The 27849-nt window shown below is 36.8% G+C and overlaps 1 protein-coding gene across 2 annotated transcripts; it reads left to right on the forward strand.

Moving 5' to 3' along the window:
• Positions 1 to 1406: 1406 nt before the first annotated feature.
• On the forward strand, positions 1407 to 27837 carry LOC128699032 (probable methylthioribulose-1-phosphate dehydratase). Of its 2 annotated transcripts, none has more exons than XM_070079565.1 (8): positions 1407 to 1449; positions 11138 to 11445; positions 13267 to 13432; positions 14335 to 14495; positions 15075 to 15181; positions 16429 to 16539; positions 19980 to 20071; positions 21612 to 27837. In XM_070079565.1, exons 2-8 carry the CDS (start codon positions 11148 to 11150, stop codon positions 21721 to 21723), a joined length of 1047 nt encoding a protein of 348 aa, XP_069935666.1. In that variant the 5' UTR covers positions 1407 to 1449; positions 11138 to 11147; the 3' UTR covers positions 21724 to 27837. The 2 variants fall into 2 exon arrangements, with proteins under 2 accessions (XP_069935666.1, XP_069935667.1); XM_070079566.1 differs by having other exon boundaries at positions 11138 to 11313.
• Positions 27838 to 27849: the final 12 nt, after the last annotated feature.

The raw sequence follows: 27849 nt of genomic DNA on the forward strand, positions 1-27849 counted from the left end.
GGTGCATAATAAACATATTAAACTAACTAACATTCTTGATTAGTTACTTCACCTACAGTGCCATAAGCGGTACCTAGTTACTTCACCTACAGTTTGTCATAAGCGGTACCTAGCTACTTCACCTACAGTTTGCCACAAGTGGTACCTAGCTACTTCATCTACAGTTTGTCATAAGCGGTACCAGGACTGTCCAACTGTGGAGAAGCTAATTGCTGTTGTAATTAGGATACGGTACCTGGTACCACCACGAACAACATACCAAAATGTGGTCAACATTGGTTAATTATATGCTAAAGTGAGTAGCAATGCATTTAACAGACAAGATCAGTCATATCCCTTGTTAAGTAAATTATCTGTTATATTATTGGCGGATATTCTTCAAATAAACATTAACTTTCCAAATAATTGTCTTATTTCATCACTGACCCAATAAATATGGTCATTATTATAACAAGTTGAGTTAGAGGTTTTTAACTGATAAGATTTACTAAGATAACACAAAGACCCCAATGGATAGTTAGTTTAATATGTTTATTATGCACCCCATACCCATCCTGTGGGCGGTAGTCACCACATACCCATCCTGTGGGCGGTAGTCACCCCATACCCATCCTGTGGGCGGTAATCACCCCATACCCATCCTGTGGGCGGTAGTCACCCCATACCCATCCTGTGGGCGGTAGTCACCACATACCCATCCTGTGGGCGGTAGTCACCACATACCCATCCTGTGGGCGGTAGTCACCACATACCCATCCTGTGGGCGGTAGTCAAAAGATTACAGAGGTACATAATTGGTCCAGGGACTGGACTCCAAAGTTTTGATAGCTGAGCAAGTTACAGAGGTAATGAACTCACAATTTACAAAGGTAATGAACTCCAGGTAGGTCTGGTCACAATCATGACAAGTTACAAAGGTATTTACAGATTACAGAGGTACGTAATGGGTCCAATGGATATATGTAACTTTATGTGAGTTTTCTGGGTTAACCTGGATAACCTATACATATATTGCTATGTATGATAACTATATCTAACTGTATACATACTGCTATGTATGATAATTATATCTAACAGTATACATACTGCTATGTATGATAATTATACGTGTATGCATGTATGTATATCTGTCCCTCAATACATTTATTACCTACAAAATATTTTTCATTGACTAAGACTCAGGGTTCAATGGGAAGTAAGTTTTGTTAACCCTTAACAACCTTATTAAGTACCTAGAGGGCAATAAATTACTTTATTTTGTCTTTATTTCGTCATTATAAGTAATTAACACACATGGTAATATATAAACCGGTTGTGATCATCTGAAACTGGTGTAAAAGTAGCTAAATAAGCTTAATTATTAGCTAAATAAGGAGAAAAGTGAAGGTTGATGCGAGTGTGTGAGTCTCACAGCCCTTAATAACCAACAACAACTTGAAGCTTAGGAAGGTTTGTGTTGCTGCTGTTATTATTATTACAACTTTGTGTTGCTGCTGTTATTATTATTGCAAGTTTGTGTTGCTGCTGTTATTATTATTACAAGTTTGCGTTGCTGCTGTTATTATTATTACAACTTTGTGTTGCTGTTATTATTATTACAAGTTTGTGTTGCTGCTGTTATTATTATTACAAGTTTGTGTTGCTGCTGTTATTATTATTGCAAGTTTGTGTTGCTGCTGTTATTATTATTACAAGTTTGTGTTGCTGCTGTTATTATTATTACAAGTTTGTGTTGATGCTGTTATTATTATTATTACTAGTTTGTGTTGCTGCTGTTATTATTATTACAAGTTTGTGTTGCTGCTGTTATTATTATTACAAGTTTGTGTTGCTGCTGTTATTATTATTACAAGTTTGTGTTGCTGCTGTTATTATTATTACAAGTTTGTGTTGCTGCTGTTATTATTATTACAAGTTTGTGTTGCTGCTGTTATTATTATTACAAGTTTGTGTTGATGCTGTTATTATTATTACAAGTTTGTGTTGATGCTGTTATTATTATTACAAGTTTGTGTTGATGCTGTTATTATTATTACAAGTTTGTGTTGCTGCTGTTATTATTATTACAAGTTTGTGTTGCTGCTGTTATTATTATTACAAGTTTGTGTTTCTGCTGTTATTATTACAAGTTTGTGTTGCTGCTGTTATTATTATTACAAGTTTGTGTTGCTGCTGTTATTACAAGTTTGTGTTGCTGCTGTTATTATTATTACAAGTTTGTGTTGCTGCTGTTTTATATTATTACAAGTTTGTGTTGCTGTTGTTGTTATTATTACAAGTTTGTGTTGCTGCTGTTATTATTATTACAAGTTTGTGTTGCTGCTTTTATTATTATTACAAGTTTGTGTTGCTGCTGTTATTATTATTACAAGTTTGTGTTGCTGCTGTTATTATTATTACAAGTTTGTGTTGCTGCTGTTATTATTATTACAAATTTGTGTTGATGCTGTTATTATTATTACTAGTTTGTGTTGCTGCTGTTATTATTATTACAAGTTTGTGTTGCTGCTGTTAAGTTTGTGTTGCTGCTCTTATTATTATTACTAGTTTGTGTTGCTGCTGTTATTATTATTACAAGTTTGTGTTGCTGCTGTTAAGTTAGTGTTGCTGCTGTTATTATTATTACTAGTTTGTGTTGCTGCTGTTATTATTATTACAAGTTTGTGTTGCTGCTGTTATTATTATTACAAGTTTGTGTTGCTGCTGTTATTATTATTACAAGTTTGTGTTGCTGCTGTTATTATTATTACAAGTTTGTGTTGCTGCTGTTATTATTATTACAAGTTTGTGTTGCTGCTGTTATTATTATTACAAGTTTGTGTTGCTGCTGTTATTATTATTACAAGTTTGTGTTGATGCTGTTATTATTATTTGTGTTGATGTTTGTGTTGCTGCTGTTATTATTATTACAAGTTTGTGTTGCTGCTGTTATTATTATTACAAGTTTGTGTTGCTGCTGTTATTATTATTACAAGTTTGTGTTGCTGCTGTTATTAATATTACAAGTTTGTGTTGCTGCAAGTTTGTGTTGCTGCTGTTATTATTATTACAAGTTTGTGTTGCTGCTGTTATTATTATTACAAGTTTGTGTTGCTGCTGTTATTATTATTACAAGTTTGTGTTGCTGCTGTTTTATATTATTACAAGTTTGTGTTGCTGTTGTTGTTATTATTACAAGTTTGTGTTGCTGCTGTTATTATTATTACAAGTTTGTGTTGCTGCTTTTATTATTATTACAAGTTTGTGTTGCTGCTGTTATTATTATTACAAGTTTGTGTTGCTGCTGTTATTATTATTACAAGTTTGTGTTGCTGCTGTTATTATTATTACAAATTTGTGTTGATGCTGTTATTATTATTACTAGTTTGTGTTGCTGCTGTTATTATTATTACAAGTTTGTGTTGCTGCTGTTATTATTATTACAAGTTTGTGTTGCTGCTGTTAAGTTTGTGTTGCTGCTCTTATTATTATTACTAGTTTGTGTTGCTGCTGTTATTATTATTACAAGTTTGTGTTGCTGCTGTTAAGTTTGTGTTGCTGCTGTTATTATTACTAGTTTGTGTTGCTGCTGTTATTATTATTACAAGTTTGTGTTGCTCCTGTTATTATTATTACAAGTTTGTGTTGCTGCTGTTATTATTATTACAAGTTTGTGTTGCTGCTGTTATTATTATTACAAGTTTGTGTTGCTGCTGTTATTATTATTACAAGTTTGTGTTGCTGCTGTTATTATTATTACAAGTTTGTGTTGCTGCTGTTATTATTATTATAAGTTTGTGTTGCTGCTGTTATTATTATTACAAGTTTGTGTTTCTGCTGTTATTATTATTACAAGTTTGTGTTGCTGTTATTACGATTACAAGTTTGTGTTGCTGCTGTTATTATTATTACAAGTTTGTGTTGCTGCTGTTATTATTATTACAAGTTATTATTATTATAAGTTTGTGTTGCTGCTGTTATTATTATTACAAGTTTGTGTTGCTGCTGTTATTATTATTACAAGTTTGTGTTGCTGCTGTTATTATTATTACAAGTTTGTGTTGCTGCTGTTATTATTATTACAAGTTTGTGTTGCTGCTGTTATTATTATTACAAGTTTGTGTTGCTGCTGTTATTATTATTATTATAAGTTTGTGTTGCTGCTGTTATTATTATTACAAGTTTGTGTTGCTGCTGTTATTATTATTATTATAAGTTTGTGTTGCTGCTGTTATTATTATTACAAGTTTGTGTTGCTGCTGTTATTATTATTATTACAAGTTTGTGTTGCTGCTGTTATTATTATTACAAGTTTGTGTTGCTGCTGTTATTATTATTACAAGTTTGTGTTGCTGCTGTTATTATTATTACAAGTTTGTGTTGCTGCTGTTATTATTATTACAAGTTTGTGTTGCTGCTGTTATTATTATTACAAGTTTGTGTTGCTGCTGTTATTATTATTACAAGTTTGTGTTGCTGCTGTTATTATTATTACAAGTTTGTGTTGCTGCTGTTATTATTATTACAAATTTGTGTTGATGCTGTTATTATTATTACAAGTTTGTGTTGCTGCTGTTATTATTATTACAAGTTTGTGTTGCTGCTGTTATTATTATTATTATAAGTTTGTGTTGCTGCTGTTATTATTATTACAAGTTTGTGTTGCTGCTGTTATTATTATTACAAGTTTGTGTTGCTGCTGTTATTATTATTACTAGTTTGTGTTGCTGCTGTTAAGTTTGTGTTGCTGCTGTTATTATTATTACAAGTTTGTGTTGCTGCTGTTATTATTACAAGTTTGTGTTGCTGCTGTTATTATTATTATAAGTTTGTGTTGCTGCTGTTATTATTATTACAAGTTTGTGTTGCTGCTGTTAAGTTTGTGTTGCTGCTGTTATTATTACTAGTTTGTGTTGCTGCTGTTATTATTATTACAAGTTTGTGTTGCTCCTGTTATTATTATTACAAGTTTGTGTTGCTGCTGTTATTATTATTACAAGTTTGTGTTGCTGCTGTTATTATTATTACAAGTTTGTGTTGCTGCTGTTATTATTATTACAAGTTTGTGTTGCTGCTGTTTTATTATTATTATTACAAGTTTGTGTTGCTGCTGTTATTATTATTACAAGTTTGTGTTGCTGCTGTTATTATTATTACAAGTTTGTGTTGCTGCTGTTATTATTATTACAAATTTGTTTGTGTTGTTTGTGTTGCTGCTGTTATTATTATTACAAGCTGTTATTATTATTACAAGATTGTGTTGCTGCTGTTATTATTATTACAAGTTTGTGTTGCTGCTGTTATTATTATTACAAGTTTGTGTTGCTGCTGTTATTATTATTACAAGTTTGTGTTGCTGCTGTTATTATTATTACAAGTTTGTGTTGCTGCTGTTATTATTATTACAAGTTTGTGTTGCTGCTGTTATTATTATTACAAGTTTGTGTTGCTGCTGTTATTATTATTACAAGTTTGTGTTACTGCTGTTATTATTATTACAAGTTTGTGTTGCTGCTGTTATTATTATTACAAGTTTGTGTTGTTGCTGTTATTATTATTACAAGTTTGTGTTGCTGCTGTTATTATTATTACAAGTTTGTGTTGCTGCTGTTATTATTATTACAAGTTTGTGTTGCTGCTGTTATTATTATTACAAGTTTGTGTTGATGCTGTTATTATTATTACAAGTTTGTGTTGATGCTGTTATTATTATTACAAGTTTGTGTTGATGCTGTTATTATTATTACAAGTTTGTGTTGCTGCTGTTATTATTATTACAAGTTTGTGTTGCTGCTGTTATTATTATTACAAGTTTGTGTTTCTGCTGTTATTATTACAAGTTTGTGTTGCTGCTGTTATTATTACAAGTTTGTGTTGCTGCTGTTATTATTATTACAAGTTTGTGTTGCTGCTGTTATTATTATTACAAGTTTGTGTTGCTGCTGTTTTATATTATTACAAGTTTGTGTTGCTGTTGTTGTTATTATTACAAGTTTGTGTTGCTGCTGTTATTATTATTACAAGTTTGTGTTGCTGCTTTTATTATTATTACAAGTTTGTGTTGCTGCTCTTATTATTATTACAAGTTTGTGTTGCTGCTGTTATTATTATTACAAGTTTGTGTTGCTGCTGTTATTATTATTACAAATTTGTGTTGATGCTGTTATTATTATTACAAGTTTGTGTTGCTGCTGTTATTATTATTACTAGTTTGTGTTGCTGCTGTTATTATTATTACAAGTTTGTGTTGCTGCTGTTAAGTTTGTGTTGCTGCTCTTATTATTATTACTAGTTTGTGTTGCTGCTGTTATTATTATTACAAGTTTGTGTTGCTGCTGTTAAGTTTGTGTTGCTGCTGTTATTATTACTAGTTTGTGTTGCTGCTGTTATTATTATTACAAGTTTGTGTTGCTCCTGTTATTATTATTACAAGTTTGTGTTGCTGCTGTTATTATTATTACAAGTGTTTTGCTGCTGTTATTATTATTACAAGTTTGTGTTGCTGCTGTTATTATTTATTTATTTATTTATTTATTTATTTATTTATTTATTTATTTACAATTTGAGCATACATACGAGGTACAAAAAAATGCAGATAAGAGCAGCATGCCAAAGCCACTTATACTATGCATAGCATTACGGGCTGGCTTAAAATTAACTAAGCATTGATGAAATCAGTGATAATACATTACAAGTTTGTGTTGCTGCTGTTATTATTACAAGTTTGTGTTGCTGCTGTTATTATTATTACAAGTTTGTGTTGCTGCTGTTATTATTATTATAAGTTTGTGTTGCTGCTGTTATTATTATTACAAGTTTGTGTTGCTGCTGTTATTATTATTACAAGTTTGTGTTGCTGCTGTTATTATTATTACAAGTTTGTGTTGCTGCTGTTATTATTACAAGTTTGTGTTGCTGCTGTTATTATTATTACAAGTTTGTGTTGCTGCTGTTATTATTATTACAAGTTTGTGTTGCTGCTGTTATTATTATTACAAGTTTGTGTTGCTGCTGTTATTATTATTACAAGTTTGTGTTGCTGCTGTTATTATTATTACAAGTTTGTGTTGCTGCTGTTATTATTATTACAAGTTTGTGTTGCTGCTGTTATTATTATTACTAGTTTGTGTTGCTGCTGTTATTATTATTACAAGTTTGTGTTGCTGCTGTTAAGTTTGTGTTGCTACTGTTATTATTATTACTAGTTTGTGTTGCTGCTGTTATTATTATTACAAGTTTGTGTTGCTGCTGTTATTATTATTACAAGTTTGTGTTGCTGCTGTTATTATTATTACAAGTTTGTGTTGCTGCTGTTATTATTATTACAAGTTTGTGTTGCTGCTGTTATTATTATTACAAGTTTGTGTTGCTGCTGTTATTATTATTACAACTTTGTGTTGCTGCTGTTATTATTATTGCAAGTTTGTGTTGCAAGTTTGTGTTGCTGTTATTATTATTACAAGTTTGTGTTGCTGCTGTTATTATTATTACAAGTTTGTGTTGCTGCTGTTATTATTATTACAAGTTTGTGTTGCTGCTGTTATTATTATTACAAGTTTGTGTTGCTGCTGTTATTATTATTACAAGTTTGTGTTGCTGCTGTTATTATTATTACAAGTTTGTGTTGCTGCTGTTATTATTATTACAAGTTTGTGTTGCTGCTGTTATTATTATTACAAGTTTGTGTTGCTGCTGTTATTATTATTACAAGTTTGTGTTGCTGCTGTTATTATTATTTGTGTTGCTGCTGTTATTATTACAAGCTTGTGTTGCTGCTGTTATTATTATGTTGCTGCTGATTATTATTACAAGTTTGTGTTGCTGCTGTTATTATTATTACAAGTTTGTGTTGCTGCTGTTATTATTATTACAAGTTTGTGTTGCTGTTATGCTGTGTATTATTGTGTTACTGCTGTTATTACAAGTTTGTGTTGCTGCTGTTATTATTATTGTTACAAGTTTGTGTTGCTGCTGTTATTGCAAGCTTGTGTTGCTGCTGTTATTACAAGTTTGTGTTGCTGCTGTTATTATTATTACAAGTTTGTGTTGCTGCTGTTTTTATTACAAGCTTGTGTTGCTGCTGTTATTACAAGTTTGTGTTTCTGCTGTTATTACAAGCTTGTGTTGCTGTTGTTATTACAAGCTTATGTTGCTGCTGCTATTACAAGCTTGTGTTGCTGCTGTTATTACAAGCTTATGTTGCCGCTGATATTATTACAAGTTTGTATTGCCGCTGTTATAGAAGCTTGTGTTGCTGCTGTTATTACAAGCTTGTGTTGCTGCTGTTATTATTATTACAAGTTTGTGTTGCTGCTGTTATTATTATTACAAGTTTGTGTTGCTGCTGTTATTATTATTACAAGTTTGTGTTGCTGCTGTTATTATTACAAGTTTGTGTTGCTGCTGTTATTATTACAAGTTTGTGTTGCTGTTATTATTACAGGCTTGTGTTGTTGCTGTTATTACAAGCTTATGTTGCTGCTGATATTATTACAAGTTTGTATTGCTGCTGTTATAGAAGCTTGTGTTGCTGCTGTTATTACAAGCTTGTGTTGCTGCTGTTATTACAAGCTTGTGTTGCTGCTGTTATTACAAGCTTGTGTTACTGCTGTTATTTCAAGCTTGTGTTTCTGCTGTTATTACAAGCTTGTGTTACTGCTGTTATTACAAGCTTGTGTTGCTGCTGTTATTACAAGCTTGTGTTACTGCTGTTATTACAATCTTGTGTTGCTGCTGTTATTGCAAGCTTGTGTTGCTGCTGTTATTACAAGCTTGTGTTGCTGCTGTTATTACAAGCTTGTGTTGCTGTTATTACAAGCTTGTGTTTCTGCTGTTATTACAAGCTTGTGTTGCTGCTGTTATTACAAGCTTGTGTTTCTGCTGTTATTACAAGCTTGTGTTGCTGTTGTTATTACAAGCTTATGTTGCTGCTGCTATTACAAGCTTGTGTTGCTGCTGTTATTACAAGCTTATGTTGCCGCTGATATTATTACAAGTTTGTATTGCCGCTGTTATAGAAGCTTGTGTTGCTGCTGTTATTACAAGCTTGTGTTGCTGCTGTTATTACAAGCTTGTGTTGCTGCTGTTATTACAAGCTTGTGTTACTGCTGTTATTTCAAGCTTGTGTTTCTGCTGTTATTACAAGCTTGTGTTGCTGCTGTTATTACAAGCTTGTGTTACTGCTGTTATTACAAGCTTGTGTTGCTGCTGTTATTACAAGCTTGTGTTGCTGCTGTTATTACAATATTGTGTTGCTGCTGTTATTGCAAGCTTGTGTTGCTGCTGTTATTACAAGCTTGTGTTGCTGCTGTTATTACAAGCTTGTGTTGCTGCTGTTATTACAAGCTTATGTTGCTGCTGATATTATTACAAGTTTGTATTGCTGCTGTTATAGAAGCTTGTGTTGCTGCTGTTATTACAAGCTTGTGTTGCTGCTGTTATTACAAGCTTGTGTCGCTGCTGTTATTACAAGCTTGTGTTACTGCTGTTATTTCGAGCTTGTGTTTCTGCTGTTATTACAAGCTTGTGTTGCTGCTGTTATTACAAGCTTGTGTTACTGCTGTTATTACAAGCTTGTGTTGCTGCTGTTATTACAAGCTTGTGTTGCTGCTGTTATTACAATCTTGTGTTGCTGCTGTTATTGCAAGCTTGTGTTGCTGCTGTTATTACAAGCTTGTGTTGCTGCTGTTATTACAAGTTGTGTTGCTGCTGTTATTACAAGCTTGTGTTTCTGCTGTTATTACAAGCTTGTGTTTCTGCTGTTATTACAAGCTTGTGTTGCTGTTGTTATTACAAGCTTGTGTTGCTGCTGTTATTACAAGCTTGTGTTGCTGCTGTTATTAGAAGCTTGTGTTGCTGCTGTTATTACAAGCTTGTGTTGCTGCTGTTATTACAAGCTTATGTTGCTGCTGTTATTACAAGCTTGTGTTGCTGCTGTTATTACAAGCTTGTGTTGCTGCTGTTATTACAAGCTTGTGTTGCTGTTGTTATTACAGGCTTGTGTTTCTGCTGTTATTACAAGCTTGTGTTGCTGCTGTTATTACAAGCTTGTGTTGCAGCTATTGGAAGCTTGTGTTGCTGCTGTTACTACAAGCTTGTGTTGCTGCTGTTATTACAAGCTTGTGTTGCTGCTGTTATTACAAGCTTGTGTTGCAGTTATTGGAAGCTTGTGTTGCTGCTGTTACTACAAGCTTGTGTTGCTGCTGTTATTACAAGCTTGTGTTGCTGCTGTTATTGCAAGCTTGTGTTGCTGCTATTACAAGCTTGTGTTGCTGCTGTTATTACAAGCTTGTGTTGCTGCTGTTATTACAAGCTTGTGTTGCTGCTGTTATTACAAGCTTGTGTTGTTGCTGTTACTACAAGCTTGTGTTGTTGCTGTTATTACAAGCTTGTGTTGCTGCTGTTATTGCAAGCTTGTGTTTCTGCTGTTATTACAAGCTTATGTTGCTGCTGTTATTATTGCATGCTTGGAAGGTTTGTGTTGCTGGTGTTATTACAAGCTTGGAAAAGCTTGTGTTGCTACTGTTATTATTACAAGCCTGAGAAAGTTGTGATGCTGCTGTTACTTGTATATTATTTTGTACTGCACACAAATGCAAGCGGTTCTCGACTTGTCATGGATTTATGGGGTTGAAAATATAAGTTGATTATAAATATGATGTGCTAAATAAATAAATAACTTCTTTTACTGAATAAGTAAATAAACGAATAATTACTGCAACTAAATACAGTGAACCCCCGCATAACGATCACCTCCGAATGCGACCAATTATGTAAGTGTATTTATGTAAGTGCGTTTGTTCGTGTATGTTTGGGGGTCTGAAATGGACTAATCTACTTCACAATATTTCTTATGGGAACAAATTCGGTCAGTACTGGCACCTGAACATACTTCTGGAGTGAAAAAATATCGTTAACCAGGGGTCCACTGTAACAGTATTGAAAATTTAATAAATGAATACGTTAGGGACTTGCCGCCATTATTCTGGGTAATTAGCTTAAGTTTCATCTCCAGAGTAATTGCTTTTACACCATCGTAAAGTTTAAATATCGTAAATCGAGGATCACTTGTAATAATTTAAATTTAAAATTGAGTATACCAATTGAAATTCAATTTTTTTTTATTTACTGATCAAAAAATTCATTTTTTTTTTTACAGATCTTCGAAAATGTCTGAAGAAGAAAACTCTGAGGTCCCCCACTTCAAAGATGATGATGAGGAGGAGGAGGAGGTGATCGTTCCTAAAAGAAAACGAGGTCGTCCCAGGAAGTCGTCAGCCAATGCCGATGATCGAGGTTCAGAAGTACCCGAGACAGATTCAACGCCCATACGAAGTAAGAGAGCGCGAAAGAAAATTGCTCTATACTATGACTTTGATTCTGATAGTGGTGATCAAGTAATTTACGAAATCTGCCCCAAAAGACGGAAGAAACCTGGTCGACCGAAGGGACATACTCTAGATAGTGGTAGGTTTATGAGCAGGGTAGGAGACAGACTTTGTAGTAAGTCACTATATTTTATATATTTTTTTTTCAACACACAGGCCATATCCCACCAAGGCAGGGTGACCAAGAAAAAAAAATTCAACACAACGGCTGTATCCCACCAAGGCAGGGTGCCCTAAAAAATGAAAGGTTTCTTTTTAAATTTAGTAATTTATACAGGAGAAAGAGTTACTAGCCCCTATATATTTTATATTTAATGGAAATAAGAGGGTTAAGAAAAGAAAAATCAATATTTTCATTGCTAAACATTATACACTTTAATAATTCCAAGCATATACATAATATACGGACAGGTCCCACTGTAGGGTGTTTAATTGATTCAGTGGGTTTTCAATTACAGTGGTACCCTGAATTTCAGCCATAATTTGTTCCAGAAGGCTGTTCGAGTGCCGTTACCAAACGAATTTGTCCCCATAAGGAATAATGTAGATTAGATTAGTCCATTTCAGACCCCCAAAAATACACTTACAAAAGCATTTACAAAAATAAACTTATATAATTGTTTGAGTTGGGAGCTGTACGAAATTTGGGGTACCACTGTATACGCATTTTTCACTCATTCAGACTTCGTACAGTGAATATATTCACCACTCACTATAAACTAAGGATGAAAACATTATAAGGTAAGTAATGTGTGTACTGTATATGCATTTTTTAGGCCTAGCTCCCTTGCTCACTTAATATATGATAGTGTAAGCATGTTATTAGACTTTTATATGCATTCGAAAGTAAGAAAAGGCTATGTCTCACTTTTCAGTAGTAGCCTGGAACCTAACTTGCTCTATAAGGGGGAACCTAACCTGCTGTATAAGCCTGGAACCTAACCTGCTATATAAGCAGGGCCCTACAGTAGGCTGGAACCTAACCTGCTGTATAAGCAGGGCCCTACAGTAGCCCAGAACCTAACCTGCTGTATAAGCAGGGCCCTACAGTAGCCCAGAACCTAACCTGCTGTATAAGCAGGGCCCTAAAGTAGCCCAGAACCTAACCTGCTGTATAAGCAGGACCCTACAGTAGGCTGGAACCTAACCTGCTGTATAAGCAGGGCCCTACAGTAGCCCAGAACCTAACCTGCTGTATAAGTGGGGCCCTACAGTAGCTCAGAACCTAACCTGCTGTATAAGCAGGACCCTACAGTAGGCTGGAACCTACCTGCTGTATAAGCAGGGCCTGCCTGTACTTGAAATTATAATTACATATACAAAATACTTAGTTGAATTGTGTTGGGAAAGTTCTCGACACAAGAGAATCAGTTCATGGTAAGTTTTCTTGTCAAGAGAACAGATAGTCGCAACAAATAATATTTCATACGTGTATATAAATACCATCAGTGTGTGGGTAATAAAGACATACTTTGTGTTTATAGAAATCTTTATTTAGAGAGCGTTTTGCTTGTACAACAAAAGCTTGTTTTTGCATATGAAACAAATAAAGTTTGCTATAACTTTATTACAGATAAAAAAGTCGAAAGATCTGGATGGAAGATTTTTTTTTCTGCTTTATTTCATATGATGGAAAAGTTATCAAATATGTTAGCAATATCTACTTTATTATTGTATAAAGAATAAAATATCATCCAGTGTTATCAAATATGCTAACCAATCATACTTTATTATTTTCTAAAGAGTAAGATATCGTCCAGTGTTGTTATGCTGTGAAATTAACCCCATAAGTCCTATTATTAAATTTTCTCCAGCATTTAAATTCAGATTGAACTTAAGAAATGGTAAAATTTATGCTAAAGATTTTTCATTGGTTCCTGTTTTGACTTCTGGTTTTTAGGAGCGTGGGTGGCCAAAAAGCCTTTGGGCCGGCCCCGGTTGTCCCATTTTGAGAGGCGCACTAGAGACAAGAAGACGCCCAGTGAATTAATCTGTGAACTGGGACAGGTGTTCTACACCCTAGGCTGGGTTAGTGGCACTGGAGGAGGAATCAGCATCAAAGACGGGTAAGTCATAAGAATTAGTTAATCTTTCTATCTGCATTAATAAAAACTAGAAATTTTAGTATGATAATAATAGTAATAATAATAATTTTTAACACTGGTTGTCTTCCACCGAGGTGTGGTGACCCAAAAAAGAAGAACGAAAGTTTGTCTTTTTACATTTAGTAATTTACACAGAAGGGGGTTACTGTCCTCTTGCTCCCGGCATTTTAATCACCTCTTACGACACACATGACTTATGGAGGAAGAATTATATTCCACCTTCCCATGGAGAATAATAATGTACAGTAAATCCTCTGATAATGCATGAGTTATGCTTCTGAAAATCTAAGTGTCCGATAATATACAATTACTGCATGGAGTCAGGAACCTAAGAGCCATATAAATGGGGCTGTCCTGTAGCGCAGTTTTTCATTCTTGTGATTGAAGAGGTATATCCAAAATTGAATAATGCATGGTGTATAGATATATACCTAGATGGATGAATTATATTAGTGGTGGCTGGCCCAGTGGTTAACGCACTGGCCTGTGAGTTTTAGGGCTAACTCACCATAGGTTCAAACCCATCCATTCTATTTGATTTCCAATGTACTCTTTCAGTTGCATTTACAAAAAATGGCCACTGCATGACCCTAGCGGGTTTAGTGCTTAGTCATGATTATGATAATACGAAAAATTGTACTGTATAGAGTCACTTCATAAGAGAAATAACTGTATTTACTTTACTGACTTTATGTTTTAAACAAACCACAGAATGGGTAGGGTTTGAACCCCTGGTGAGTGGCTCGTAAAACTCGCGTTGTTACGATTTCGTGGGTTTATGTTTCAACTTTCAGTTTAGAAATGTGATATACAGTATAGATACTGGGTGTTACTAATTCTTTGTTTTTCTTCGTAATACACAGGGAGTACATTTATGTAGCACCGTCTGGTGTCCAGAAGGAACGCTTGCAAACAGATGACATGTTCGTCCTTAACTTGAGTGGGGACGAGGTTTCTGGTCCACCTCCGGAGAGAGAGTTAAAAAAGTCGCAGTGTACACCACTCTTCATGTTAGCCTACAAGAGTAAGTTAATAATAATAATAATAATAATAATAATAATAATAATATTAATACTTTATTTTAGCATAATACAATGTTTGTAAAAAGGTGAATGACATTTATGCAGAGTATTTTAGACAAACTTAAGACTAACTTGAGATTAATAAGACAATAACAGTATGAGTAATTTTATACATACAGTCGCTTGGGTGAGTGTAAATATAAATTTAGGAGTTACAATGGAAACAAGATAATTGAATATCCTACTAGTTCATGCTATATGGCTTTTATCAAGTTTAATTGATAAGGAATTACAGGTTTGTTCAAAACTTGTACAATATATGAACATTGACCGGGCCGCGGGGGCATTGACCCCCGGAACCTTCTCTAGGTATACTCGAGATATCCAGATATTGAGTTTTCACTAACAAGCTCGAGCATTTCCAAGATAGCCACTAACATCCGTGAGCATTTTGAACTCTTCCTTGAAAAATAATAATAACGTAGATGCCAGTGCATTGGTTTATTAACGTTTTCTTAGTTATTAAGGCATGTACAGTCAGAAATTTTTGATTGTTTATATAAATTGTGTTTGACTTTCAGAGCGTGGGGCGGGCGCTGTGATTCACAGCCACTCCAAAAATGCTGTACTGGCTACTTTGGCCTTTGCTGGCAAGGAATTTAAGATTACTCACCTGGAAATGATCAAGGTTAGAAAATGCCATTGTAATCGTGCTGGATGTATGGTAACGGCTTGTGAAATCTCAATGTTGGAGGACCTCCAGCTGGTGGAGGCCCCTGGGCTGCAACCCCTGGATGACCTCCAGCTGGTGGAGGCCCCTGGGTTACAACCCATAAAGCCCATGCTGTAATCCGCCTGGATGACCTCCAGCTGGTGGAGGCCCCTGGGCTGCAACCCCTGGATGACCTCCAGCTGGTAGAGGCCCCTGGGTTACAACCCATAAAGCCCATGCTGTAATCCGACCCTGATGGAGGGATTGAGATGTTGCAATCAGACGGTATTCTGATTGTGATAGCACACTTATAGAAAGAGACATACATAGAATAAATGTAATTTTGATAAGTAAGACACATGTTCAACAGTTAGGTAACTTTATTTCAGGATAAAGATACCTAATTGTTGGACATGTCATATCAACTTGTTGGTACTGTTTATCATTGTGTTCAAATATAGTTCTGATAAATATAACAGCAGTCTAGTTCAGTGGTCTTTGGCCTTCCTACACAAGTGGGCTGTATTTAATGATCAAATGTGCGTGAGTGTGTTAGGAGTGAATGGAGACGAATGGTTTTTGGGACCTGACGATCTGTTGGAGTGTGAGCAAGGGAATATTTGGTGAAGGGATTCAGGGAAACTGGTTAGCTGGACTTGAGTCCTGGAAATGGGAAGTACAATGCCTGCACTTTAAAGGAGGGGTTTGGGATGTTGGTAGTTTGGAGTGACTATCTAAACTGTCTTATCTGGGCGCCTCTGCAAAGACATTGATTATGTATGAGTGAAGTGAAAGTGTTGAGTGATAATGAGTTTTTTTCTTTCGTTTTGGGTTTTTCTCTCTTTTGGGTCACCCTGCCATGGTGGGAAATGGCCGACATGTTAAAAAAAAAAGTGTGAGGACAACCACATGGTTTTGTTGACACTGTGCAGTGTAGACCCTACATGAAAGTAAGTTCATAATTTCAAGTGGCCCTAGAAGGGCCACATGCAGTCCGTGGGCCACAGGTTGGGAACTCCTGATCTAGTAGACAAACATATCATCCTCTTAACCATGTTAATGAAAAATGTTATCAATAATTACAATGTTAAATTATTATGACAGTGTTTAAATCATTTAGAAATTTTTAAAAAATTTTATGATCAATAATTTCATTATAGCATGCAAGAATTTGATATGATACTCATCACACTGAATGACTTAACTAAAGTTTGGCCTTTCAGGGCATAAAATGTTCATCAAAAGGTCGTCAGTTGCGCTACGATGAAGAACTGGTGGTACCAATTATTGAGAATACACCCTTTGAAGCTGATTTAGCTGATTCTATGGCCTCGGTAAGTACTGATATGGTGAATACATTTTGCTTTGTAAATAATAATAATAATAATAATGTTTTTATTTCAGCACGATAGAGTGTTTGTACAGAGATTGTTGACATTTAGGTGTGCATGCAGAAAATCCATCGTTATGGGCGAACTTAAGCCTAGCTTAAGACTGTGCAGAAAGCCCCGGTCTCTAAGAGTTTAACAGTATACAGTGGACCCTTGACCAACGATATTAATCCGTTCCTGAGAGCTCATCGTTAGTCGAAATTATTGTTAGTCGAGTTAATTTTCCCCATAAGAAATAATGGAAATCAAATTAATCCGTTCCTGACACCCCAAAGTATTGAAAAAACAAATTTTTACCACATGAAATATTAATTTTAATACACACAAACTGAAGAAGACATGAACAACAACATGACACTTACCTTTATTGAAGATCTGGTGATGATTGATGGGATGGGAGGAGGGGAGACCGTTGATCTTCTTAGTGTTTAGAAGGGGAATCCCCTTCCATTAGCACTTGAGGTAGCAAGTCTTTTTCTGGGGTTACTTCCCTTGTTCTTTTAATGCCACTAGGACCAGCTTCAGAGTCACTGGACTTCTGTCTCACAACATATCTGTCCATAGATACCTGTACCTCTCGTTCCTTTATGACTTTCCTAAAGTGGTTCACAACATTGTCAGTGTACAGGTTGCCAACACGGCTTGCAGTAGCTGTGTCAGGGTGATTTTCATCCATAAAGGTTTGCACTTTAAGCCACATTGCACATATTTCCTTAATCTTTGAAGTAGGCAACTTCTTCAATTTCTCTCTCCCCTCCTCCGAAGCAATTTCCTCAGGTCTGGCCTCTTGCTGTTCAAGCAGCTCATCAGTGGTTAGTTCTTCATTGTCCTCCTCCACCAGCTCTTCCACATCCTCCCCACTAACCTCCAACCCCAAGGACTTCCCCAATGCCATAATTGATTCCACAACTGGCATAAGCTTCTCAGGGTTAGCCTCAAATCCTTCAAAATCCCTTTGGTCTACACATTCTGGCCACAATTTCCTCTAAGCAGAGTTCAAGGTCCTCTTAGTCACTTCCTCCCAAGCCTTACCTATAATGTTTACACAATTAAGGATGGTAAAATGATCTTTCCAAAACTCTCTTAGAGTCAGTTGAGTTTCTGAGGTCACTACAAAGCACCTTTCAAACATAGCTTTTGTGTACAGTTTCTTGAAGTTGGAAATGACCTGCTGGTCCATGGGCTGCAGGAGAGGAGTGGTATTAGGAGGCAAAAACTTGACCTTAATGAAGCTCATGTCCCCAGAAAGTCTCTCTGCCAAGTCTGAAGGATGACTAGGAGCATTGTCTAATACCAGGAGGCACTTAAGGTCCAATTTATTTTCCAGGAGGTAATTTTTCACAGTGGGGGCAAATGCATGGTGTAACCAGTCATAGAAAAAGTCCCTAGTGACCCATGCCTTACTGTTTGCCCTCCACAGCACACATAAATTAGCCTTGAGGACATTGTTTTTCCTAAACGCTCTGGGAGTTTCGGAGTGATACACCAATAAAGGTTTCACTTTGCAATCACCACTAGCATTAGCACACATCAAGAGAGTAAGCCTGTCTTTCATAGGCTTATGTCCTGGGAGTGCCTTTTCCTCCTCAGTAATGTAGGTCCTGCTTGGCATTTTCTTCCAAAACAGGCCTGTTTCGTCACAATTTAACACTTGTTCAGGTTTAAATTCTTCACTGTCTATGTAATCCTTGAATTCCTTCACATATTTTTCAGCCGCTTTGTGGTCCGAACTGGCAGCCTCGCCATGCCTTATCACACTATGTATGCCACTACGATTCTTAAATCTTTCAAACCAACCTTTGCTGGCCTTAAATTCACTCACATCACCACTAGTTGCTGGCATTTTTTTTATTAAATTGTCTTGCAACTTCCTAGCCTTTTCACATATGATCGCTTTAGAGATGCTATCTCCTGCTATCTGTTTTTCGTTTATCCACACCAATAACAGTCTCTCAACATCTTCTATCACTTGCGATCTCAGTTTTGAAAACATAGTTGCACCTTTGGCAAGAACAGCTTCCTTGATTGCCGTTTTCTTGCCCACAATAGTAGCGATGGTTGATTGGGGTTTACTATACAACCTGACCAGCTCGGAGACACACACTCCACTTTCATACTTATCAATGATCTCTTTCTTCATATCCATAGTAATTCTCACCCTTTTTGCTGTAGGGTTGACACTAGAAGCTTTCTTGGGCCCCATGGTGACTTATTTTGCAGGTGCAATCACTACAAACGCTGAGATAATATGAAATGTTCCGATTGTATGTTTGGATGGGACCGCGGTGGCTGGCTGGCTTGTAAACACTGGCACCCACGGGACAAGTGAGGCACGCTCAGGCCACAAGTGGACGCATCTCAAACGGAACGAATCGCGTTGGTCGGGTTTTTTAGCGCTAGTCGAGTCAAAATTTTTGCGTTAAAATGTATCGCTAATCGGATTTAACGTTAGACGATGCCATCGTTGGTCGAGGGTCCACTGTATACAGGGTTTACAAGGAGAGAAAACAGGACTGGGTTATGATTACAGGTAAAGAATAAGAATATATAGCTCTTCATATGTTTGTGATGTAGAGAATTGCTTAGCATATTAACTTATGTACCTATTTATCGATACAGGAACAGAGCTAAGCTCATAGTGTCATTTTTTGTCTTTCTCACATTGGTCATTTGCCAGGGTGGGTGTTCCAAGAAAGGAAATTTATTCATCATCATTTGTTCAATAGCTGTTTTGCCAGAAACGAATGGACATCATAATTGAAATGGCTCTCTGATCTGTAACATCCTTACCCTTCCTTCAGAGTTCTGGCACTGTACTTCCCACCTCAGAACTGTAACATCTGCACTCATCCTTCAGAGTACAGGCACTGTTCTTACCACCTTCAGAACTGTAACATCCTCACTCATCCTTCAGAGTGCAGGCACTGATCTTACCACCTTCAGAACTGTAACATCCTCACCCATCCTTCAGAGTACAGGCACTGTTCTTACCACCTTCAGAACTGTAACATCCTCACTCATCCTTCAGAGTGCAGGCACTGTTCTTACCACCTTCAGAACTGTAACATCCTCACTCATCCTTCAGAGTGCAGGCACTGTTCAGTACTTCATACTTCCAGAACTTTAAGTTTGTCTTACTAGACTTCACACTTCCAGAGTTGTCCATAATTATTTTTTGCCTCTGGCAAGACAGTGATAGTATGAATGATGGTGAAAGTGTTTCTTTTTCAGGTCACCCTGCCTTGGTAGGAGACGGCCAGCGTGTTATAAATAATTTACCTATTTTATTTTTCAGCTATCTATACGAATTAATTACTAAAACTCGGTACTCTTCTAGGTATCCTTTCAACTTGTTTTTTCATTAATTTGTAAACGATTTTCAGGCCTTGGAAAGTTATCCGGATACCAATGCAGTGTTGGTGAGACGACATGGAGTGTATGTTTGGGGAGATTCGTGGGAAAAAGCCAAGACTATGTAAGTATAGGAACGATGTTGTTTGTGTTTGTGGCGACTTATGGAAGAAAACCATGAATGTAAGTATAGAAATGCACTATACTTGTTGTCACTAAACTGTTCTGTCCTGGACCTGTTGTGACTAGTGGTCTATCTGGACCTGTTGCAGTAAACAGTGGTCCATCATGCACCTGTTGTTGCTAAATTGGTCCATCATACACCTGTTGTTGCTAAACTGGTCCATCTGGACCTGTTGACTAAATTGGTCCATCTGAACCTGTTGTCACTAAACTGGTCCATCTGAACCTATTGTCACTAAACTGGCCCATCTAGACCTGTTGTCACTAAACAGTGGACCATCTAGACCTGTTGTCACTAAACAGTGGTCCATCTGAACCTGTTGTAAGTAAATGGTGGTCCAGTTGTCACTAAACTGGACCATCTAGACCTGTTGTCACTAAACTGGACCATCTAGACCTGTTGTCACTAAACTGGACCATCTAGACCTGTTGTCACTAAACTGGACCATCTAGACCTGTTGTCACTAAACTGGTCCATCTGGACCTGTTTTCACTAAACAGTGGCCCATCTGGACCAATATGTTGTTGTAAAGTTCCTTTTCTGAAGTCACCTCATAGCGAGTTGTTTCAGCCATGACAATACAGCCTCTTCTCACTTAGTGACGTACTCGTTTACCAATGACTCGGACTTATGACGGGCTCTCTGACCAGTATGCATACCTAAATAATGTATATTAGAGCTGATTTCCTCTATTCTGTTTATTACAACATACAGTACACTACTGTATAAGCCCTTCCTCAGCCAGAGGGCTGAGAAAGGGTTGTTGAGGTGGTTCGGACATGTAGAGAGAATGGAATGAAACAGAATGACTTCGAGAGTGTGTAAATCTGTAGTGGAGGGAAGGCAGGGTAGGGGTCGGCCTAGGAAAGGTTGGAGGGAGGGGGTAAAGGAGGTTTTGTGTGCGAGGGGCTTGGACTTCTAGCAAGCGTGCATGAGCGTATTTGATAGGAGTGAATGGAGACAAATGGTTTTTAATACTTGACGTGCTGTTGGAGTGTGAGCAAAGTAACATTTATGAAGGGGTTCAGGGAGAGTGGCAGGCCGGACTAGAGTCCTGGAGATGGGAAGTACAGTGCCTGCACTCTGAAGGAGGGGTGTTAATGTTGCAGTTTTATAAATTGTAGTGTAAGCGTACCCCTGGCAAGACAGTGATGGATTGAATGATGATGAAGGTTTTTCTTTTTCGGACCACCCTGCCTTGGTGGGAATCAGCCGATGTGTTAATAATAAAAAATAACACTGTATAAACATTTAAAAATATTCTAAAAATGTTATGAATGGTGTAAAGGTGACATTAAAACAATATCAAAGATGGTTGACACAAACCCACTACCAGTATTGTATGCTCTTCACTTAGTGGCGAATTCGTTTGCCAGCGTAGTCTTAGGAACGGAACTCTGTCGTTAAGTGAGGAGAGGCCGTACAACTTATCATTCATTATTGCCTAATTTACAACTGATGAATGTTCACTCTCTCTCAGGGCTGAATGCTATGACTACCTGTTTGATGTGGCCGTTCAGATGACCAAGTTCGGACTGGACCCCAGCAAACCTCCAGAGGCTGGGAAAGCAGAGGAGGTCAATGATAAATAAGAGTACATTTTATTAACAATAGTACAATGTGAGGAAATAATTAGTTTTTAAGAATTAACATTTATTTTAGTTTTTTGATATGCTGGCCATCTCCCACCGAGGCAAGGTGACCCGAAAAAGAAATACTTTAACATATATGTATTATAAAAGAGGCTTGGATATTTAAATTCTGAAGGGCTGTATTTATAGATGGTGTTTCCTTTGTGATCACCACACAACAATTGAGGAAAGTACTATTGGATTAAATAATAGTTAGGAATTGACCGCCTGTTTTGTCAGGAAGTTTAAAAATGCTCACTTGCCAAATCGTAAATGCAATAATAATAAGAAAAAGGAATACCAATGTTTATATTAATGAGTGACACTATGATCTTCAAGATCAAAAGCCCTTTTAAAGTTGCTCTTTTGTTTTTATCTAGGGGTTTGTTAGTTAATATATTTCCACGTCCTTGTATAGGTTATCCAGAATTCATGGGTTTTATGTTGTGTTGTTTGTATAGTGTAGCTATTGTTTTGTTTTATTTTTAAAGACAATGACAACGTGTAGTAGAACTAACTCTCTTGTGGCACATGTTTTAAAGAAAACTTTATCAAGTCATACAGTGTTGTATATTCACCACGTATAAATACCCCTGGAAGGTAAGGTGGAAGATAAATTTTTTTAATACCGGCTGTCTCCCACCGGGGCTGGTGACCCAAAAAAAGAAGAAATATAGAGTTTTTCTTCTTTTAACATTTAGTAATTTATACGGGAGAAGGGGTTACTAGCTCCTTGCTCCCGGCAAGGAGGATGACAAAGATGATCCCATGTATCAGAAGTCTTCCCTATGAGGATAGACTGAGGGCCCTGAATCTGCACTCTCTCGAAAGGCGTAAAATTAGGGCAGATATGATTGAGGTGTATAAATGGAAAACAGGAATAAATAAAGGGGATGTAAATAGTGTGCTGAAAATTTCCAGCCAAGACAGGACTCGCAGCAATGGTTTCAAGTTGGAAAAATTCAGATTCAGGAAGGATATAGGAAAGCACTGGTTTGGTAATAGAGTTGTGGATGAGTGGAACAAACTCCCCAGTACAGTTATTGAGGCTAAAACGTTGTGTAGTTTTAAAAATAGGTTAGATAAATACATGAGTGGGTGTGGGTGGGTGTGAGTTGGACCTGACTGGCATGTGCTGCTGGGTCTGGTACAGTGCTCCATCCTTGAGTGGGGATGACCAGACTGGGTGGGTCATTGGGATAATCCGGGGGGTGGGTCATTGGTCTAATCCGGGGGGGGGGACATGGACCTGCTCCGCATGGGTCAGTAGGCCTGTTGCTGTGTTTCTTCTTCCTTATGTTTGTATGTTCTTAATATGCATGACTCAGAGGAAGGATTCTTCACCACTTTTCCATGGATGATGGGTGTAGTGAATAATAAGAGCCAGATCTCTGGGTTATTGGTGCTAGGCTGGGATGCTGTTGATCAGGAATCAGTGAGGTGTGGGTAATGTTAGATCAGGTTCCTAGGTCAGAGGTGAGGCTCTCACTGCTGGAGATGTGTATGCCTGGAATATACCTGGAGGGTGTTCCAGGGGTCAATGCCCCTGTGGCACAGTCCATGACCAGGCCTCATGATGGATCAGAGATTGATCAACCAGGCTATTACTGTTGGCTGCATGCAAACCAATGCACGAACCACAGCTTAGCTGATCAGGAACTGACTTTAGGTGGCTGTCCAGCGCCTTCTTGAAGACAGCCAGGGGTCTGTTGGTAATCCCCCTTATGTATGCTGAGAGCCCCCTGATACTTATTGTTTTGTCTCGTAGTGTATTCATTGCACTCCTGCTTTCCAATGGAGGAATGTTGCACCATCTGCCCAGTGTTTTGCTTTTGCAGGGAGAGATTTCTGTGTGCAGATTTGGGACTAGGCTCTCTAGAATTTTCCAAGTGTATATTATCATGTATCTTTGTTGCCTGCTTTACAGGGAGTACATGTCAAGTATTGAAAGTCTAAGCTTCAGTCACACTAGGTTTAAATTCATTGAGACATAAATAAAAAATGCAGAATGCTTATACAATTAATAATGTGCTATTATAGAAAGGGATAGTTTAATTTTGAATGAGGAATTTTTATAAGGAATCTTATTATAGTACAAATATATATAGTATTTAACTCCAAACACAATACGGGCAGTTTACAATGAGTTTTTTCAGAACTTAAGTTGGGTATCCTTTGTGGATTTAGTCTTCAGAATTCACGAGGAAAACAAGGGTAAACTGATCAGGCTCTGATCCACTGGGAGGCCTGGTCAGAGACCGGGATGCGGGGGCGTTGACCCCCAGAACACCTCCCGGGTAGACAGGCCGCAGGATGTCATCCACTTCCAGCAGCAAGATGCTTACCTCCGACTCAGAAAACTGACTTAACACATCTCTCTGATACCTGATCAAATGGCATCCAGTGTACTGTCAGTAGTGAACCCCATACTTCTAAATCAGCCTCACATTATATACACCCATCTTGTATGTCACCTTCTAGGGATAACTTTCATAATGGCACAGTTGTAAACAACTTAAAGCAGACCATGGAATAGGTGGAATTTGAACCCATAGTAAATAAATCCTAAAATTCTTATTGTAGCCAGGTGGTCAAGTGGTTAACACACTGGCCTGGAGTTTTATGTCTCACTTGTCATGGGTTCAAACCTTCAACCTTTCTTTGGTTTCTTTGCAGCTGTGTTATTACAGTCTCATGAGTCAACTTAAACTGGCTGGGCAGTGCTCTATGCACTGTATCATGCCAGTGTAAGAACATAAGAAAGGAAGATCACTGCAGCAGGCCTGTTGGCCCATACTAGGCAGGTCCTTTACAATTCATCCCACTAACAAACATTTGACCAACCCAATTTTCAATGCCACCCAAGAAACAAGCTCCGATGTGCAAGTCCCACTCAAATCCAACCCCTCCCACTCATGTACTTATCCAACCTAAATTTGAAACTACCCAAAGTCCTAGCCTCAATAACCCAACTAGGTAGACTGTTCCACTCATCAACTACCCTATTTCCAAACCAATACTTTCCTATGTCCTTTCTAAATCTAAACTTATCTAATTTAAATCCATTACTGCGGGTTCTCTCTTGGAGAGATATCCTCAAGACCTTGTTAATATCCCCTTTATTAATACCTATCTTCCACTTATACACTTCGATTAGGTCTCCCCTCATTCTTCGTCTAACAAGTGAATGTAACTTAAGAGTCTTCAATCTTTCTTCATAAGGAAGATTTCTAATGCTATGTATTAATTTAGTCATCCTATGCTGAATGTTTTCTAACGAATTTATGTCCATTCTGTAATAAAAGCCACCCAGCTAGAAGCATTTGGCTGGCATGGTTCAGTGGATAATGCACTGGCCTGCTGGTTTTGAAGGTTTAAATTGCCATGGGTTTAAATCCCCACTTTATCTTTGAGTTATTTGTGGGAGTATGGGTGCTCCTCGACTTACAATGGTTCGACTTAAAATATTTCAATGATGGTGCAAAAGCATTTACTTTGGAGGTGAAAGTTAAGATAATTATCCAGCATGGAGGCAGCAAGTTCCTAATTTATATTCATTTATTTACTTTAAGTGTATTTAGTTATAGTAATTCTTCTTTCGATGCATTGGTGATATCCCACTGAGGCGGGGTGGCCCAAAAGTTAAAACAAAAGTTTCTGCTTTTACATTTAGTAATATATACAGGAGACGGGGTTACTAGCCCCTTGCTCCCGGCATTATAGTCACCTCGTACGACACTCATGGCTTACGGAGGAAGAGTTCTGTTCCACTTCCCCATGGAGAGTTATAGTAATTATTTGTTTAGTTACTTATTCACTGACAGTAGTTATTTATTTACTTATTTATTTAGCATATCATATTTGACTTGCGATATTTTTGACTTACAATTGATTCGTCAGAACATAACCCCATTTTGAGTCAAGGAGCATCTGTATTGTGCTGGTTATCAATGTCTGTAACTTGGTAAAGGTCTTGGAACAAAGCATTTTTTCCAATAATGGCTGGTTCTTGTACATGCATGATTGCCCTCATTGCTGTTCGTATTATGCTTTTTAAAACAGTTTTTTTTATATCTCTCTGTGGGAACATCGGTATCACCAACTACAATGACATTGTTAAAACCTTATAGCATATGATACCAAGTTGCAGTGAAAGACTCGTAGGACATTGCATTATGTATAAATTTTAGTCTTGGGGCCTTGTTTACTACAAATATACAAGGGGCATGAAGAACATTGGTACATATAATAAAAGGGTATACATGTGGCAAGCTGAACTTTTAGTGAGAGTAAGATCAGGTGAACTGAAATGTCGGGTCGCCTGATGGGTGGGACAATGAATGTGGCAGACACATGTTCGAATGTGGCACGGATATTGTAGCTTCCTATTTTCATGCACACCAGCATTTGTTATACCATTGTCAGGGATGCTTCAAAAGAATTAATTGTCACCCTAAATCTGGCATCTTGATTTTGTGAGCATCAGTATTTGTTGCCACTGTTAGGGCTGTTTCTAAGAATCCAGTGTCTCCCTAAATCTGGCACCTTGATGACCTGGTCAGCTTCAGTTATCAAATATCCCTCAGTGGCTCTTTGTTCGTCTTTCAACGCACTGCCTGTATCCCACCAAGGCAGGGTGGCCCGAAAGGAAAAATGTCAGTTCCTCCTTTTAAACTTAGTAATCTTCTTCTTTCTTTCAACGAACTGGCCATATCCCACCTAGGCGGGGTGGCCCAAAAGGAAAAACGAAAGTTTCTCCTTTTACATTTAGTAATATATACAAGAGAAGAGGTTACTAGCCCCTTGCTCCCGGCATTTTAGTCGCCTCTTACAACACGCATGGCTTACGGAGGAAGAATTCTGTTCCACTTCCCCATGGAGAAAATTTAGTAATATATACGTTTAATGTAATGGAATGAAATCCAACTGGCTATCAGGAGCCAGATTTTAGGTGATGTCAGATTTTTAGAAGTTTTCCTGATAGATTTACCAATACAGTAGTGCATGTAGTATGAGGTTACAACATACCTTCCACAAATCATGGAATGTATTGGGTTTGACCCATGGCAAGTAAGACCTAAACCCTAAGTGGGTTGAGACCCCACTCGTTTCATGATTTGTTTGCAATTGTTCTGTTGCAGTTTCGTGTGAGTTGTGATATCTGCCACGCAGGCACATGCTTCTTGCACGTTAATTGCTCTGCACACCTCAAGACACAACCATCAGGTGGCCTTACAATAATTCCGCCCACACGACTCCACTAAAGTTTGGTTTACCTCACGGAGCATTCTTTATAAATACTTATGTTACACCTCATGTATATTTGGAATGAACCAAGTCCCAGAACAAAAACATATCTATAATAATAGATCCTAAATTGTTTATGTATTCATATTACTGTATTGACATTATATTTCAATTTTACATATGGCCAGATACACACCTACTTTATAGAAGCAGGCGTAAGAATCTATATTAAATGACGAAACATATAGTATGCTATAAAAAGATTTGAAATGTAAATTCTCTGTTAAATGTGCAATCATAAATTTTTTAAAGAATAAAAAGACATGATACATATTGTGACTGGAGCAATACACAAATAACCTACACATACGAGAAAAAATTATGACGACGTTTTGGTCCAACTCGGGCCAAGTTGGACCAAAACGTTGTCATAAGCTTATATATTCTGGTTATTTATGTAAAAATTTTCAATATTGTATTTCTACAGGGTAAATTTTTCGTGATAAGTTATAGGTTTATTTTATTTCTTCAGTTTTTTTAAACTTTTTGTACATGTATATACAGTATTGTATTTTAATTGTTTCTATATATATACAGTAAATATAAGTGAGCATTAATGTTAAACGGAGAATAATTTGTATAACAATAATATACTCTCAGTAGTAAAGAAAAAAGTTATGCATTATTTGATAAATTGAGGCTGCTGTTTTAAAAGAGTTTAATATATAAATTAGTTTCTTTCTTTCGTAATATACAGATCTTCAATATTTTATTAACTCAACAGCCGTCTGCTAAGGCAGGGCGACCCAAAATAAAAATTACTGTTCATTTAAGTGTCAT

The sequence above is a fragment of the Cherax quadricarinatus genome, chromosome 100 (assembly GCF_038502225.1).
Source record: "Cherax quadricarinatus isolate ZL_2023a chromosome 100, ASM3850222v1, whole genome shotgun sequence".
In the NCBI taxonomy this organism is placed as follows: Eukaryota; Metazoa; Arthropoda; class Malacostraca; order Decapoda; family Parastacidae; genus Cherax; species Cherax quadricarinatus.

Coding starts and splice junctions, on each gene's coding strand:
- LOC128699032 (XM_070079565.1), top strand. CDS start 11,148: ATGTCTGAAGAAGAAAACTCTGAGGTCCCCCACTTCAAAGATGATGAT. Junction 16,540..19,979: donor TAGCTGATTCTATGGCCTCG/GTAAGTACTGAT, acceptor AACGATTTTCAG/GCCTTGGAAAGTTATCCGGA. Junction 20,072..21,611: donor TGGGAAAAAGCCAAGACTAT/GTAAGTATAGGA, acceptor ACTCTCTCTCAG/GGCTGAATGCTATGACTACC.